The 17,032-nt window shown below is 49.2% G+C and overlaps 1 protein-coding gene across 2 annotated transcripts in view; it reads right to left on the bottom strand.

Annotated features, from left to right (window-relative positions):
* PAPPA (pappalysin 1) overlaps positions 1 to 17,032 on the bottom strand; it is a 254,269-nt gene that overhangs the window by 59,747 nt on the left and 177,490 nt on the right. For both annotated transcript variants that reach the window (XM_059925463.1, XM_059925464.1), the window contains 4 exons: positions 12,069 to 12,237; positions 9,698 to 9,881; positions 1,203 to 1,413; positions 435 to 606 (listed from right to left, as the gene is read on the bottom strand). In XM_059925463.1, coding sequence (XP_059781446.1) covers positions 435 to 606; positions 1,203 to 1,413; positions 9,698 to 9,881; positions 12,069 to 12,237 — 736 coding nt within the window. The remainder of the gene's footprint in view (positions 1 to 434; positions 607 to 1,202; positions 1,414 to 9,697; positions 9,882 to 12,068; positions 12,238 to 17,032) is intronic.

Raw genomic sequence — 17,032 nt, 5'->3', positions numbered from 1 at the left:
TAAATATGGTTCCCTTTCTCTTTATGCTTGAGGAGCCAATTGACGTCTCAAGATAGTGAAAGTCATGATTTTAAGTATTTCAGGGACCAACATAAGTGGTGATGGTTGGCAAAACAGCCTTGGTCACTCCTTAACTCGGATCGACTTCATACACTGGGATTCCACACATGATTTCTTTCACAGGCGTTCAGAGCTAAGAATCTCTGAACCAGTAAAAGGCAGTGATACAGGTAGGACAACACGGCTCAGAGAGATTACAAAGAAAGATGGCGAGAACCCAGCTCCTTACGTCTGCATTGCTGACGTTGCTATTACACACTCCAGGCATCCGCAGAGAGTCTCCTAGCGGGCGTGGTTCTTAAAACACTGGCCGGTCTTTGGTAAGCAGAGAGGAGCGGGACCTAAGTATAGACCTCAAGTTCAAGGAGTCTCACCTGGGTGGCATCGCTGTCTTCACACTTGACCCTGCACTCGCTGTTGAACTGGAAGCCGTCCGTGCACTGGTACAGCCCGTGGAACTTCGGTGGAGGAGGGTCACACGTCACAGGGACACAAGCCCCCTCCTGCCAGCTGCCGTCTTGGGTGCACTGGGTCTTGAAGGCCCGTCTTCAAGGAAGAGATAAAAGAAGAGACATCTCAAGGACCCGATGGCTGGAGCCACGCTCTGCACCCACGTCTCTCTAGAGCCGGCTGGCCTCACGTCTCCCTTTCCCCTTCCTGATTCCCTGCCTGCCCTGTCGGGTGGTAGGGGTTAAGGTAAACGTTCCTTTCTCAGGGCCAAGCAAGAGTTACCTGTGGACTGAAATAAAATTCAAGCCCTGCTGGCCCATCTCCTCTGATGGATCCTGGTGCAAGGATGGTATCAATACCCACCATTTACTATACACCAGGCGCTTTGCAAGCACTTTACATATACATCCTCGTTCATTTTTCACAGCAGTCTTGTGTGGTAACTGTTACTATCATCCCCATCTTATTGCTGAAAAATAGAGGCCCAGAGAAGTGAAGTCACTTGCCTGAGGGCACACAGCCAGCAGGCAGTTGTTAACAATATCCTTCTAGATTCCAGCCGCCAAAGAGAATGGGAGGAATGGTGGGTATTGTCTCTAGCAGAGAAGTGAGCACTTCCTTCTAACCAGACAGCCAGACCTGGCTCTCCTCCCCCCAGGCACCTGTGAGTTTGCCTTTGCAGCCCCACTTACTTCTTTGACTTCCGGGAGGAGCCGGGCACGTGGTATCCGGGTCTGCACTTGTACTTGCAGAAAGAGCCCACCTTGTGCTTGTTCTCCCGGCAGCGGGCCGTCTGGAGGTCTGCGTTGGGCACCGGGGGTGGAGCCAGGCACAGGAGCTCGCACAGGGCCTCTGGGAAGGACCACAGCCCGTCCTCCATGCAGGTCAGGAGACTGTTGTTGCCTGGAGGACACAGGCAGGCAGGGTTAGCGGGGGGTGGGTGGGGTCGGGATGGGGAGGGTGGTCTCTGATAGCCCAATTCAAGCACTGCCTGGACTGAAGCCAACGTGAAGAACCAGAGGATCTCTCACATATAATTCCAGAACCTTCCACTTACAACTGAGGAACCTAGGGAGAGAAAGAGCTGCCACAAAAAACAAAGGAGATGTAACTCGGGGAGTGACGTACCCCATGTCTACAGTGAATTAAAATTCAAGGCTCCTGACTCTTGATTCTGAAACCTCTTATACTGCATAGAAAAGAGAACTCCATAATCCTTCAATCCATCCTCCCTCCTTTGCCATGGACATTCGAGCCCAGAGATGAAGGCACTTGCCCTCTCATAATTGGCAGAGCAAGCTCCTATCAGAATCATCTCCGACCTCTGGGATCAGTGTGCTGTGTGACCTCTAGCTGCCACTCCCTCTCTGAGCCGTGTACCCCTGTATTTGCCCTAGCCCCCCTTATGCCTGGAAGTGAGAGCGTTGTGGTATCTGGAGGTTTGATCTTCTTTTCAGGCCCCACTATTCGGTGAAGCTTTGCCAAAGCGGCTGAGAAATGAGCACGTCCCCCATAGCCCGTGCCAGCTCCAACAGACGTGCTGATTGCCATCGGGAAGCCGGCCTGATGGGGAACGTTACACATGAAAGTAAAACACGGGGACTCAGGCTTTTCACTGCCAGGTCATATATTATCGATGCACAGCCTGCCCCAAACCTCCCCAAGACAATTAGAGATGGACCTGAAACTTGGATCTCTCAACCAAACTCTCCTCTTCCCCGTTATTCTTGAAAGGTGTTGACAACTAGGACTGGAATCACATGGGAGGCTCCGGGATTGGGAAGTTGGAGGGGTGACTGGGATGAAACTGACATTTACTGATCGTTTACGACGTACTGAGTACTTCTGCTACGTGATCTCGTTTATTCTCACCACGGTGCTCTTGGTAGGATGACTCCCACTTGGAAACAGAGACTTAAGAGAGAGAAGTGACTTGACCAAGTTCTCCTGGTTAGTAAAAGACAAAAGTGGGGTTTAAAGCTGATTCTGTGGTTTTTAATGGCAAGTTGGCTATACTTGCTCAGCAGAGCTCTCAGGATCTATTCTGAGAGAGCCAAGCCCCAAGTCTCCCATCTACAGAGAGAAAGCAATTGCTCCTGCCTTTCAGGGTGATGAGAAGATAAGATGAAACAACATTTATGAACTGTGCTGTCAAATTCCTTATTTGCTTCTTCTCTCCCGCCTTCCCTTCCTTCTTTTTTTCCTCACCTCCTCCCTCTCTCCCTCCTAACCTTTGCCTTCAGTAGCAGACCTGAAAGGACCACAGGGGTTGCATGGAAGCCTTCATTCATTCAACAAGCATCTATTTAGTGCCTACTATGTGCCAGCTACTCTTGTCTACGTTGGGACAGCGCAGTGAACAAAACAAAACCCAAACCCTGCCCTCTTGGAGCTTATGTTCTAGTGGAATAGGGAGGAATGCATAAAAATATCCTAAAAAAGCAAACTACTTAGTAGGCTAGAAGGTGGGAAGTACTATGGAGAGAAATAAAGCATGAAAAAGAAGAAAGGTGGGAGGGCATGTAGGCTCCTCTGTTGCTTCTCTCCCCGTTCACTTTCTTCTTTCTCCTCCTGTGTCTGTGTCATCTGGGGAGTACAAGACAGTCTAGGGTCTGCAAGCCCCACAGAGGATTCCACGTTGATAAACTGTGACACCGCAAACTACAGATATTTCTACATCAAGTAAAAAGAAAAAAGGGTGTGGAAGGATGACTCATTTGGCTTCCACAGAAGCAGAGAGGGCTCCAGAATACCAGAGACCATAAACTGCTTTTTCGCTTGGCCCTTGTGACGGGGGCAGTGTTTGGGAGAGCCCCGGCTTAGCAAGCACTTAGTGGGGAGGGGAGTGACAAAAGATAAGGGAAGCACACACCCTCTCTAAATTTCCCAAGAAGGATAAAATACCTCTGGAAAAAGGGTTGAGGTGCTTTAAAAGTACACCCTACCAGCTATGCAAATCATAGATCTCGAAGTGGAAGTCATGGTTCCTTTGTGGCAAACTAACATAAAAATCGCAAAATGTTAATCAAGAAAGAAAATGCAAACCAGAAATGTACATTCTGCGAGAGGGTAAATAGGAGTTAGCCGTGCACCACAGTCAAAAGAAGAAACACGCTAAAGCAGGAACCGGTGATTCAGGACCATGGACATGCCCCACCTCACAGCAAGCACTGAACTGTGCAGAATCAGCATTTCCACGCCCTAGCTGTGGCCGCCACCCTGCAGCCGCCCTGGGGCTTTGAAGAAAGTAGGGTAGGACACCGCTGTCCATGCCCTGCCCTCGTCCCCTTGGCTCTGACCTCTATACACTGAAGGATGCCTACCGCACCTGCAGCCATCTGTCACTGGAGGCCTTTTGTTCTGACCAGGCAGGCTCTGCTGCACACAGGGCAAGCTCACAGCACTGAGGTGTCAGTGCTCCTGGAAGCAGCACTCAACCAGGGAAGGAGCTGCGGCATTAACAAGACAGTTTCCAGAGGAATGTTCTACCCTGTCTCCCACTCTTCCCCGGCGGGACTAAGCTCCAGCTGCCCACAGAGGTAACGGGCTTTAGAAGAGATCCTGACGCTTCTATCATTTCCATGCCTCCTTTTCTCATTCCTCTCCCTGTGTTTCCTGGGAGAACATGACTCAGGACACGAGGTGAAGGCATTTCTGAGCCTGGAATCCCGGGTTGAGGGGAAGAGTGCCGATGTCAGAGACGGTGTCAGAAAGTTATGTGACCCTGTACTTTTGTTTGTTCATCTTTTAAAGTCAGGAAAATGAATCTTGCTCAGCCTGTCTACAGGCTAAGGAAATTTCAATCTCTAGTGAGTATTAAAATAATTATAAATGTACTGTCAAAAGAAATATATCTTTTTTTATTATTGTATTTTGAAGAGTATCTAGAAGACCACATTTCTTTGAGAGTGCCTTTAAGATTGAAATTAACTTAGAGTAGAATACAAGGAGGGAAATGCCAGGAGACCTATGTCTGGTTTTCTTATTGCCTTGTATACGGTGTTGGCATTGCCCACATCCTAAGGTCTGGGACTTGGTCTTGTTCATTCTTTTATTCCCAGAACCTACCCTGTGGCAAGCACATAGGAAGCCCTCAGTATCCATTTGTTAAATGCGTGGAGTATTATGAATCTACGTGTGACCTTGAACAAGTCACCTAACCTCTCTGTCCCTAAACCAAAGCCGTCTTTAAGTTCTTGCCCAGCTCTAATATTTTAGGATGTGGAAGGATATTGGCCACTGTATTAAGAAAACAAAAATGCAGCTAGCTGGACCAGGATAAGGACAAACCAGCACTCAGGAGGTTGCATTAACCAAAGGTAGAACTGGGAGGAGATTCAGCTTCTTTGCTCCTGTTAAGAAACAGACCTTGACAGAAGTGACAGCTCAAGAAGAAGAAGAAGAACAAGGAAGACAAATACAGAAGAGGCCTCACCCAGTGCTAGGGCTGCATAAAGTCAGGGAGAAGCTGAGGCAGGAGAAATGGAGGTACCAAGAGAAGCATGCAATCATCTGCCGATTTTAGTCCTGAAAGCACATTTCTAGGCTCCTAGAATCCCAAGGAGTTAAAGAGAAAATCTGAGCTGGGCTTGGCAGTCCCAGAAAGCATCATTTGCTCAGTAAAACTGGGCTCTCTCAGCTCCAGCCTGGGTGAGTCAGATTACATTTTGATTATTTAATTGTCCATTTCCCCCCCTTAAATGTCTGAAAGGAATTCTACCAATAGCTGTCTGTAATTGAGTCTATGAGGCAGGCCTAGGAAGAATTACTGGCGCCATCTCCTTGATCCTCCTAATAACCCGATTTGTCATTAATCCCATTTTGTAGGTGAGAAAAGTGAGTCCCTGAGTGGGAAAGTGAGCTGCTCAAACTACAGCTGGGGCTCACTCCAGGTCTGTCTGACTCCTGCGTGCTCTCTTGGCCCCGCTACAGAGCTTGCACCCAAGAGCATGGCCAAAGAGGAACTGCTGCCTAGAGAAAACCTCATGGAATCAGGAATGTGGACGAGTGGAGTATCCCAAAATCAAAACCAGTCACAGAGTAAGATTTCACCACTCCCTCCCCTTCCTCGCTGTCCAGAACAGTGTCTCTCACTTCCAAATTTCTTTACCAAGAGGCCCCGTATGTTAGACACAAAGAAAAAGAATGTGCTAAGATGCAGTCACAGACAGGGGTAATTGATGGAGAATGTCCTAAGAAGAGGGAGCAAAGAGGCTGGAATGTTGGACACTTGCCATATAGGAGGGGCTGGGGAATGCAAAAGTGGGATTATTTCACCAGGTTGCTGGGAATGGCGCCCCTAGCAAGAGGGCACCATTTCTAGGGTCAGGACCCCTGGGTGACCTTCTGGCCCCAGTGCTGATGGTAAGTCATACGTGACCTTGCATAAATGCCTTCCTCTCTTGGACCTCAGGTTCTGCACTGCACAGTGAAATGATTAGCCTTGGTGACCTCTAGGCTTCTCCCAGCTCTGCCCTCTGTTTCAGGGTTTGATGGGAGTTCTGGGTTGAGGGGCATGGTTTAGAAAAGGCCAAAGAGATTCTGGGGCAGCAGCTAAGAGCCCTGAAGTAAGACTAGGCTTGACTCCTGAAGCTTGAGCGACCATTCAGCGTGGAGTGGGGGTGAGGGAGTGAGGGAGACGGGAAGAATTCTCTAAGACATAAAACTGCTGCTTGGCCTGTACTCTTATCACTGGTCATATCTAAAGGCGGCTTCGTAAGCAGCTGTGTGATCTTGAACAAGTTTCTTCTCCACAGTGCTCCTCAGGTCCCCAGGAAGGATTTGAGTAGTGCTTTATCATTAGCACCTAGTGGTGGTCTGGACCCAGGGACATCCCAGACCCTGTTATCTCCAAAGTAGGAGAATGATAAGAGGAAGAAAGCAGCATTCTCTTAGGAGTGGTATGAGAATTCCTCTTTGGGGGTGACCCCTGTTTTTATGAGGAAGATGCCCTGATGAGACCCTTGGGATAAAGCGGAATCCTCCAGGGCTGGCTATCTGCTTCTGAGAAAGATGAAAGGGTCTCTGCCTGAGAGAGGATGTGAAATTCCTAGAGGAAGGGAGGTCAGGACAGGAGTCTGAGGGAGAGGGTAAGGGGTGAGGAAGAGAGCGGAGGTTGGGCGGGAACCTGGACACTGCAGGTTGTGGGCACACACCTCACGTCCCTATCTTCAGGAGAGTCTAAGAAATCAGAAGATGCTCGATGGTATTAGGTATCTTCTGGAAACTAGTGAATAGACTGAGTTGAAATCTGAGGTTAGACAGAAGTAGACAGTGGGCCTTTTAGAAAGATTTTTTTTTTTTTTTGGCTGTGTCACGCGTCATGCGGGATCTTAGTTCCCCCACCAGGGATCGAACGCACGTCCCCTGCAGTGGAAGTGCGGAGTCTTAACCACTGGACCGCCAGGGAAGTCCCTAGAAAGATTTCTGTAGGATGAGCACATGCTTGCTTCAGAAGCCCCACTCCAGAGTTGATATCCAGGGCACCCCACATGGTCGAGGTGAGGCTGACGAGGTCATGGAAGTAACGTTGCAATTTTAGCCATTTAATTAAACATTTATGATTTTGATTTTGAAGTTATTTTTTTTTTAACTTGAGAGTATTTTTTCCCGCGTGCACGTCTGCAGGTTTGGTCTGTGCTTTTAGTGATCATTTGATAAAGGACCTTGGCGGGAGTGATTCTAGGGCTGTGAGTTCGCAGGGTATTTTGCGTACACCTGGATTCTAAGGGGGCAAGTGAGTTTGTGGTGCTACCCTCATTATACCAGTTTTAGGGCCACACTCAGTGCTTCTCCTGGGTGGTGGCTGTTCGCCTGAGGACACTAACCTCCAGGTCCTGAGAGGAGCACGGAGGATGGACCGCGTCTCCACAGCTCCCAGGACTAAGGCCTCCGTGGGACAAAGAGTTCAGGGGCCGAGAGAGTAGCCACTGCCGGGATTCTCATAAGGGTGCCCCTTGGAGATGAGTATTTACGAAGCACTTTCTCTGGCCCTGGCATTTTGTACACACCATTTGTTGTTTAATTCTCAACATGACACTTCAACGTGGTTGCTCCTACAGCCATCTTACAAGTGAGAGTCTTGAGGCTCAAGGATGTGAAATTGCTTTCCTAAGATCGAACAGTTGGGGCAGAACCAGGAGTGGAATCCCAGTCTGTCTGACGAAAGCTCACATTCTTTTTGCTTAAATCACGCTGCAGGGAAAGGAAAAACGAAGGGAGGAAAGGGAAGCAAACAAGAAATGTGGTAAAATTTTGTTTTGATCACCTCTTTATCTTCTGGCTTAAGAAGCATCATTAACAAGCTCAAGAGAGAGGTAAAGGGACCTCTGCCCAGTTTTTGCTGCCAGAAGATCCAAGCCAAAGCATCAAACCTGGAATCTGAGCATCAGATGATGCTGAGAACCAAGGGCATGGTATGCCAGTGGGTCCTGGTGGGTCAATGTGGCCACTGGAGAGATGCTGCCCTGTGTTTTCAAGGGAAGAGCAAAGTGGGTATCAACAACTATCAAAATGGCAGTCCTCCTGGGGCCATGTCTACATGGTGGGGTCACCCCCTCCACCAGAGTCAAGCAGAGAAGCAATGGCAGAAGGGCCTGAATCATTCTGATTAAGGATTATTATTAGCCACAGTGAGGGCTGTAACAATCAATGCTAATTTATACACCTCCCTTTCCCAAGGGCCTCTGAGAGGTGAAGTGTGATTTCCTAGTCTGGAGTTATTAACAGGCCCCACTTCTGGGCAAATGGGGCCAAGGGAAGGGCTCAGGTAACCTGAAAGATGGAGGGTTTACAATTTCCACTGGTCTCTTCACCTCTCTCGGATCTCAATCTCTATAGCAGCTCAAATAAAATGATTTTACATTCAAATCTTCTTGGGTAAAAAAAAAAAATGAGGGGACCTAAAGGATGTATCCCAGAAGTGTCTCCTGCTTTTCTTTTGGGGCAGTTTAGTGAGATTGCCGGGTCGTTCATTAATTTCTTAAAAGAAACATTTCTTATGGTATTACTTTCATCAGTTTATCCAGCCACCCAGTCTATACACTTTATTGAGTCTTACTATGTGTAGTAATCTTTTGAAGTTCTATATTTCCTTGAAAATTTGGGGACACTATTGACTTTCTCTAAACATCAAAATACCTGAAACTCATGAATTTGCAATATGACATCTAAGTTGAAGGGGATTTACACACCTCCCTCCAAACCGCTCACCCCCACTCCACAGAAGTCCACTCATTCCCACTCTATAGAATGATGAACCCCAAGGTAGGACACCTGCTTAGTGAGATATCATTTGGGGTGTCTGATAAAGGGGCAATGTTTCCTCCGATAAACCAAGCAAAGGAGAGAGTCCTGGCACCTGTGAGAATTGAGTATAATGTCCAAATCCAATATGCAACTAGAAGCCAAGAGCGTCGTTCTGATAATGCCGCTAACTTGCTCTGCGATTTTGTACAAGTTCCTTCCTTCCTCTCACTGGACCTCAGTTTCACCATCTTTCCAATCATCAGTTATTCCTGACGAGTTTAAAGAGCCCTTTTAGTCTTGACAGTCTAGGTCACCCAGGCCAGCCTCTCACTCATTTCCAACATAAGTCCTCTTCTCCAGTTTGCCAGACTATGTCTTACTCACCCGAATACCCCTAGCACCCCGCCCACGAGATCCCCGTAAGCACTTTCCGCCCAGAACCACTCCTCTCTGCGCTAGCCCTTCCTCAGGAGAAGCAGTGGGCTTTGGAAAAAGACAGACCTGGGCCCCATGGTGGAGCCCCCCACTAACAGCATGATCTTGGACAAGTTCTTTCACCTCTCTGAGCCTGGATCTCCTCCTCTGTGAAAATGAGAATACTACTACTACTTACCTCTCAGGCTTACTGGGCCCTAAACCTACCCAGTGAACTAGTCATCTCAGTTCCAAATGTTACTTTCTTCGAATCTTTCCCTTCCTTCTACCCTCCTCCCCTTCCTTCTCGTCTCCTTCCTCTTCTGCAAGATTTGAAAGATCTTAGCTATGCCATACGTATCCATACTCCACTTTCCCCTCAGCTACACAGCAAGGCAGTCTACGTAAATACAATGGGCAGAAAGGAATCAGAAGCACAGATAAAATCCTGTCCGCCCCTTGGTGTTTGAGCCCCAGCTGGAGGACCTGGAAGCAGCCTCCAGGTCCCCCGCAGGAAGGGCGGTACCTTTCAGCTGCGCCGGGTGGCGGCACCGGAAGGAACACTTGCTGCCGAACGTGGTGCCCTCGAGGCAGGAGAACGAGGCGGCGTAGACGTGGTGCTGGTCCGGGACGCCGCAGTCCACGGGCTCACACGCCACCTGCTTGTTCCACTTGCCCTCAGCGCAGGTCACCGTGACACTGGGCCCTGCCTGAAAGGCGGGGGCGGGCACAGTGAGGAACGGCAGATGGAACCCCCAAGACATGGCGAGACCCCCTTCTCCCCCAGGCTATGGTGCAGGGTCTTGCCAGGCGCCCAAAGATCAATGTTTAGTGTTTCTAGCTCCCTTTCCAGGATCCCAACAACTGTTTGAAGGAGGTGTTTCAGTTCCCACTTTACAGCTGCAGAAACTGAGGCTGAAGAGACATGAAGTGATTAAGCTCCAAGTTACACAGCTGGAAAAAGGATAAGTGGGAATTGAGCCCAGGCGCTTCACTGCTGTCTGGAGAGTCTCTCAGATCATTATTTCCATTCTGTTGCTGAGAGTCTTAAGACTCAGACCTCTCGGGGACTGATGACTTCACGAAATAGCCTCTGAAACACGGCACAGCAGTGGGACACTGGCTGTTGATCTTTGTAACTTTTCTTGGCCCTGGAGGAGATTGTGTGTTTCACCCTCTAGTGCTTGGCACAGAGTGGGCATCGCCAGGGGAGACTGGAGAGCTGGATTTGGTCCTGTGTGCTATGAGATCGTGGGCAGGTCCCTTTCCTTGAGTTGTCCCTTGGGCGTTGAACCCAAGGATCACTCTAAGAGCCACTCCCTACCCTGAGATGTGATGGCTCAATAGCTGGGAGAGGTAGACGCGAAGAAGGAACGAGCCTGGGAAAATGAAAGGGTCGACAGGGATTTGACCCAAACTAGAAGACGGCAGGGCTAGGGGTGGAAGGGCGAGGCCACGCTACAGAGCCAAGGGAGGGACAGGCATCGACTGACAAATCCCAGGGGATGGCGGATGCCAAATGTTGAGTTGAGATTTTAAAAGCATAGGACACTTTTCCCCTCTTAAGCACACATCCAAGGGAGGAGAGGTCCCTCACTGCCAAAACCAGCTTAATTGTTTCCACAGGACTTCAGACCTTCCGTGTCTGACACACAGAAGCAGGTGTCTAAGACAAGCAATTGAGGGTCCCAGAGGTCCCACGGGGACTGTGCAAACAGGTGTTCTCAGCAACAAGGAACGCGCCCTGTGTACCTGGAGCACGAAGTGGGAGTCCGTTGGCAGGGCCCCCCAAGAGGCTGCACCTGGAATCCCCAAATCTCAGGGCTTAACTAACTGCCACTCCCCTCACCCACCCAAGACCCCATAGCCACACTGGCCGAAGCAACGTTCTGCTACATCTCAAGTCCACTCGTTGCCACTACCCTCATGCAGGACTCATCCCTCTTCCACACGCTCTTCTGATGACTTCCCGATGGCTCTCCCTGCGGCCAGTCTTCTGCCAGACTCCAAGCCACACCCAGGTGGGCCGCTGGAAGGACCTTTATCCACCATGATCTGACCACGCCACTTCCTTCAACAGCTCCCTGCTGCCCTAAAGATGACCCTCAAACTTCCTGACCAAGCTAATAGGGCCTCGCACCAGCGCAACTTGCTTGCCCCTCCAGCCTCATTGCTTGGGTGAGTTCAGTAAAAGAAACATCTGTCTGTGGCGTGCTCCTTCCCACCAATGGGCATCCACATACCATTCCTGCCCGTGCCCAGAGAGCCTGCCTCCTTCCCTCCCCACAACACGCGCCCCTCTGTCTGCCTCTCTAGTTCTCAGTTTTCATGTCGCTTCTTCCAGGGAGCTTTCCTTGACTCCCCCTGTGCTTCCACAACACCTTGCACTTCCCTTTACAGTGTTTAGCACACTGTGAGGCTATCACTCACTCATCTTCTGCTCGTGGTCACTAGTCACTAAGCTCCTTGAGAGGAGGAACTAGGTTTAGCTCAGTGACCTTTCTTCTCTAGCACCTACTATAGTATCTGGTTCCCAGTGTGCAGATGTTCGAATGAATGAATGAGCACCTCACTGACAGAGGGTTCACCTCTTCTGAAAGCAGCCCATTCAACTGTAGCAGAGTTCTGACTGTGATGGTTTCAGTACAAAATTCATGCTCAGCCCATGGTTTTCCAGATTTGCAACCTATATGGGGACTCTGGTACATGTTGTATGTTCCTCTGCACAGGAATCCCAGATTGACTCCCTCATTCATTCAATCCACACCTATTTATTGAGCATCTACTATGGGGCAGCAGTACTTTTAAGTGCTGAGGATTCAGCAGAGAGCAGGTTCCACACCCGCTCAGCCTTTCCTGGGCTGGGGAGGAGCTCTGGGCCCGGCACCTGCGCACACCTGGCTTTTGATCAGCTCATCGTCCCGCTGTATCTGGAGCACGTAGCCCGTGCGGCAGCTCACGGTGCACCGGGCACCGTGGTAGCGGTCACTGCTGGAGCAGTTGAGAGAAGCGTTCTCCACGGCCAGCTTCGGGCAGTCATTGGCCTCACATGCGAAGTGCACGCAGCTGAGGAGGAAAGAAACAAGAGGGTGAGTGGGTGCTTTCTTGCAGGATGACTGCACTCCAGCTGGAAGACAAAACCTCACGGGCTTCCTCTCCAAATCTCCGGAGGCTGAAACTGGAGACACAGGGAGTGAACAAGACTCTGGAGGCAGTGGTCAAAGTTTATCACTAAAAGCACAAGTTATGGAAACAGACAAACCAGAGTTCAAATCCTACAGCTTAAAAACCTTATATGTTATGAATCTTCAAACCTTGCAGAACCTCAGTTTGTCCGTCTGCAAAATGGGGATCATTACGATTACGGCAAGTATTCTTTGAGTCTCTTATCTGCCAGGCACTGAGTTGAATGAAAGCCTCTTCATATTTTATAATAGTACTCACTTCCGAGGGTCGTTGTGAGAATTAAATCAGATAGTTCAGCAAAAGCACAGAGTGGAATTCCTGGCACACAAAAGCACTCAATAAATGGTAGCTAATGGTATGACTAAATCTATGCTCTATTACCTAGGAGCTGTCTAACTTCGGCAAAGTACATCACCTCTCTGAGCTTCAGCGTACTCTCAAATTCAGCCAACCTATAGGTCCGTGAGATTCAACTGAGGTACTGAAAGTAGAAGTCTTTTATAAACTGTAAAGTGACTTGTGAATTGTTAGAAAAGTTGTGCAGAGATCATGCCATTCATCTTCAAGTCCGAGCTCCATGTAAGTTTCTACAGGAAGCTTTCTCGTGTCCCAGGCAAGTTCCCCTGCTGCTCTGGGCCCTCCTTTCTCTAAAAGCCTGGTCTCTTGCTTCATGCGTTGAAAACACAGGTCCTGGGTGCCCACCATGGGCCAGAATGTGTGCTAACCCTTAAGGAAACAGAAAAAACATAAAACCCCTGTGCTCAGGTGATCTTTCCCCTCATATTACCGTCATGCAGACGCTTAATAACATTAGTGACTATTCACCGATTGCTTATATACATGAGCTCACCCATCCCTCATGGCAACCCAATGAGCTAAGTGCTATTCATTTTTACAGTTGGAAAAATCGGGGACCGGCAAGATCAAGTTACTTGTTTAAGTTCCCATCCAGATGTGTGCCGCCCAAGTCCTTGCTGTTAACCTCACTCACACCTGGACAAGAGCTTCCCTGAGGGTAGAGATAACGCCTGTTTCACCTCCGTATACTTCCCACTGCCAACAAAAATGCCTCGCATGAAATAGCTGTTTCCTAAACAACAAGAAACAAATGGTGGCAGTGTCTTGCAATAACTCTTAAGCACTTTGCAGACGTTGAGATGCTGATTTTGAACACTGACGGCTTCCAGGAGGCAGTTCTCTCTAACTTGCCCCTCTGACTCTGTCTAACCCAACGCCTGGCATACAGTATGCGCAGACACCTAGGTTGCCATCCAGAGCCTCAAAGCTTTCTTTTTCCTGTTTCTATCTAGGACACAAGGAGTGGTGGGTGGTCAAACCAACTTAAGAAGAAATTCCCAACTCTTTTCTTGGTGCCAGTTTCCAGGATACCCCACTGAGGATTTTATAGGAACATGGTTACTCAGGCCCACTCTCTATCCCCTGCTCAAAAGTATGGTAAGAATTAAAGTGGGATAAGTGGGGTGGGCGGTGTGGGGGCGGGTGTGAGGAGCTAACATCTCTAAAACTTGTCACAGACAAATTCACTTTTAAAATACGCAGACAAGGGCAAGCCTTAGCTTCAGGTCTCAGACCCGCACCGATGTGAGCTTTGCGGTCTCCACACACCGCCCCCCCCCCCCCTTTCAGAAAGGCAGGGTGAGTGGGATTAAGTGACACTTGCTGAGACGTTCTGATTCCCCGCCCTCTTTCCTGCTCCTGACAGCCTCTGCGGTGCTCCACGCGGAGACCGTAGCTGTGGAGTCAACGCGAGGTCTTTGACACCAAACAATGCATCTGTTCACGTTGTGTAAGCGCTGGGGGAAAGAGCCACATGGTTCCAATTTAAATAGATTTACTCTGTAAGCTACCAGCTTCCAAGCCAGTCTTCTGACCTTTACCTTACAGTTTGGCCGTTCTCCGCTTTGCACTCCCAGGAGGTCCCTGGGCTCCCATCTGATGACCACCAGGGGGGCTCTGGGAACCCTTTTTGAAAGACAATGGCTCTGGGGCTTCTCTGGGCTACGGGGCCATTAAGATAAAAACAGCACCCTCCTTCCTTCTGTGCTTATTAAGGTTCTTCTTTGTAGGAAAAGGATAAACTGGAAAACTCGGTTTCCTAGAATGGAAAGAACCTAGGGCTTATAGCAAGTGGGCAAATTTGGGAGCCCCAGCTCTGCCATTTATCAGTTGTTTGATCTTGGAAAGTTATGTAACACCCTGAGCCTCAGTTTCCTCCTCTGTCAAGTGCAGGTGATAAAATGATCCACCTCTCAAGACTGTCAAAACCAGGGGACGTGTCAGCCACTGGCTCATCCATTCAACACACTTGCCTGGGGCTCTCACTGCGCAGCAGACACTGTTCTAAACACTAGGGCTACCGTGGAAGAGTCCTGTCACCGTGTGTATTTGAGGAGGGAGGACATGTGCCCAAAAAAAGTAATCGATAAGCTTGTTTTAGATAGTGATGCATATTGTAAGGGCACTAAAAACCCAGGTGACATTATAGAGGGTGACTGTTAGGGGAGGGGTGGGCAGGACACTACGCACAGAGCGGTCAGGGGAAGCCTCCTCGGGGACACCTGAACTAAGACCTGGATGAGAGGAAGGGATTAGTCATACAAAGGTTTGGGGCAGAAGGAATTCCAGGCAGAGTGAAGGGCATGTGCAAAGGTCCAGCACAGGCTGGAGCTCAGCGTGTTTGCAGAGCTGAAAGGTCAAGGCATGAGAAATGCTTTAGCAACTATGACACTCCATGAGAAGGCGGTCTCTCTCCTCTGGCTCTTTCTACTGTGAAGGAAAACACTCACGGTCATATGAGTTACCGGACCAAACAGGTCTATGCTCTAATGGGGAGGGCAGCTTTGGGTCAATGAGACCAGTCAGTTTTCTTCATTGCAGGACTTCTCAGAACCTTGAACGTTCTAATGCACATGGTGGGTTTTCAGAAGGGACTCGTGTGCACATCATTTTCCAAGCTCTGATAACCTTTCTTTGTGGCATGTTTCTTAGGACTAGTGTCCTCCAGAACACACCTTAGGGAATGTGGAGTCCCTGCTTTTTCAGCACATTTGTCTAAACCTGGCCTACAGGAACAGGAAGGAAAGGGGAAAAGGAATTAATAGTAACAGGTATCGGCAGCTGTGTTTTACCTACGTTATCTTCTCAGCATCCTCACCATAACTCCATGAGGTAGTATTATTGTTCCCATTTTTGAGAAGAAGAGATTAAGACTAAGCGAGTTTAAATTGCTTGTCCAAAGACACTCGGCGTGGACAGGATTCCAGCACGGATCTGCCTGTCTGTCCCTAAGTCCCTGCTCTTCCCTTTGCTGTCCCGTTAGTTGGAAAGGGTTGTGTGAACACATTGTCCAAAAATGATAAACATTACCCCAACTGCCCCTCCCAAATAACTCCCTGACATAGCTCTGTCATTTCTGAAACACAAAAACAAAAATCAAAACAAGGAAAACAAAACAAAACAAAAAAGCCTCTGCCTTCATTAAAAAAAAAAGTGGGGGGAGGATTTCATACCAGTGATGGGCTGTCAGTAAAAATAACAAAAGAAAGGGAAAAAAGAAGACATTTCTCAGAAGGGAGGAAAGTGGCTGATGCCAGTGGGGGAAGGGACACAGGTAATTTTACCAATAAAATTCTCACAGCCTGGGTGAAAGTGGAAACACCCCCTCTCCCCATGCAGAGATAATCAGATACTTATGAATTTTCTTTTCTTCTTATACATATTCAATTCATTTACTTAGAGACTCAAGTTCCATGTAGAGGTAGGTCCTTAAGTGATCCCACAGTCAGTCCTTTAACTGCTGCCCCCGCGGTCAACTGAAAGGGCCCCCAGTCGTGCATAATGGGGGATAGTATGTACCCCTCAACCGGGACAGGCAAGGCCAGAGGTTAAAGGGCTGGTGGGGGCTCCTCTCCTGGCTCCGTCCCCTGACCCACGGCTTAGCTTCTGTGCCTGCTTAGCTGCAATCATGCCACGCGCCGTGGCGAAGACAACAGGCAGATTGTTTATAAATCATTCTGAGCTGCTCAGATGGGGACAGCCAGAAAGACAGCACGCTCAACACTGGAGAACAAAGGGCAAACTACTCTTGGCACACCAGCTTCAGGACCGCTAGAGAAGCGAGGCTGAGAGAATGATCGAGACTCGTTTTCCTGCCCAGAAACGAGGCTCCTGCGGGAAGGGACCCTAAAAGGCTCTTCTACCTTATTGCAGTTCTAGAAGCGAGCCGGTGATGTGCTGGGTGCAGCCCTGGGAGGCGAAGTCAGCAGCTGCGGGTCCGGCTGCCCATCTGAGTGGCCAGGTGAGCCGAGAGGGGTGTGGCCAGTGGGAGACCACCTGCCGGCCAGAGCAGGTTCTCCCGTCCCGCATTGCCGAGCGGGACGGAGGGCCTGGTGTTTCCCAATCCTCTGATGTGTTTAAGAGGAGGAAGAACTGTGGTCTTTAATACTTACTCTCCTGATAGTTAAATGCTACAACTAATTAAAGAAGGGGCCGAATGAGGGCCAAACAAACACAAGTTGTTTGTGGCCTAGTCTGGCCTCCGGGACACAGCTGTTCTGACACCTCTGATGAGGAGGCAAGAGCTTTGACCTGCAAGTCCTGAGAACTGGATTCCAACGCCATTGGGTTCTGCATCCTAACCCACTGGGCGACTCTG

This window comes from Balaenoptera ricei, chromosome 6, assembly GCF_028023285.1.
Source record: "Balaenoptera ricei isolate mBalRic1 chromosome 6, mBalRic1.hap2, whole genome shotgun sequence".
Classification (NCBI taxonomy): domain Eukaryota; kingdom Metazoa; phylum Chordata; class Mammalia; order Artiodactyla; family Balaenopteridae; genus Balaenoptera; species Balaenoptera ricei.
This window is presented reverse-complemented; position numbering and strand designations above follow the sequence as displayed.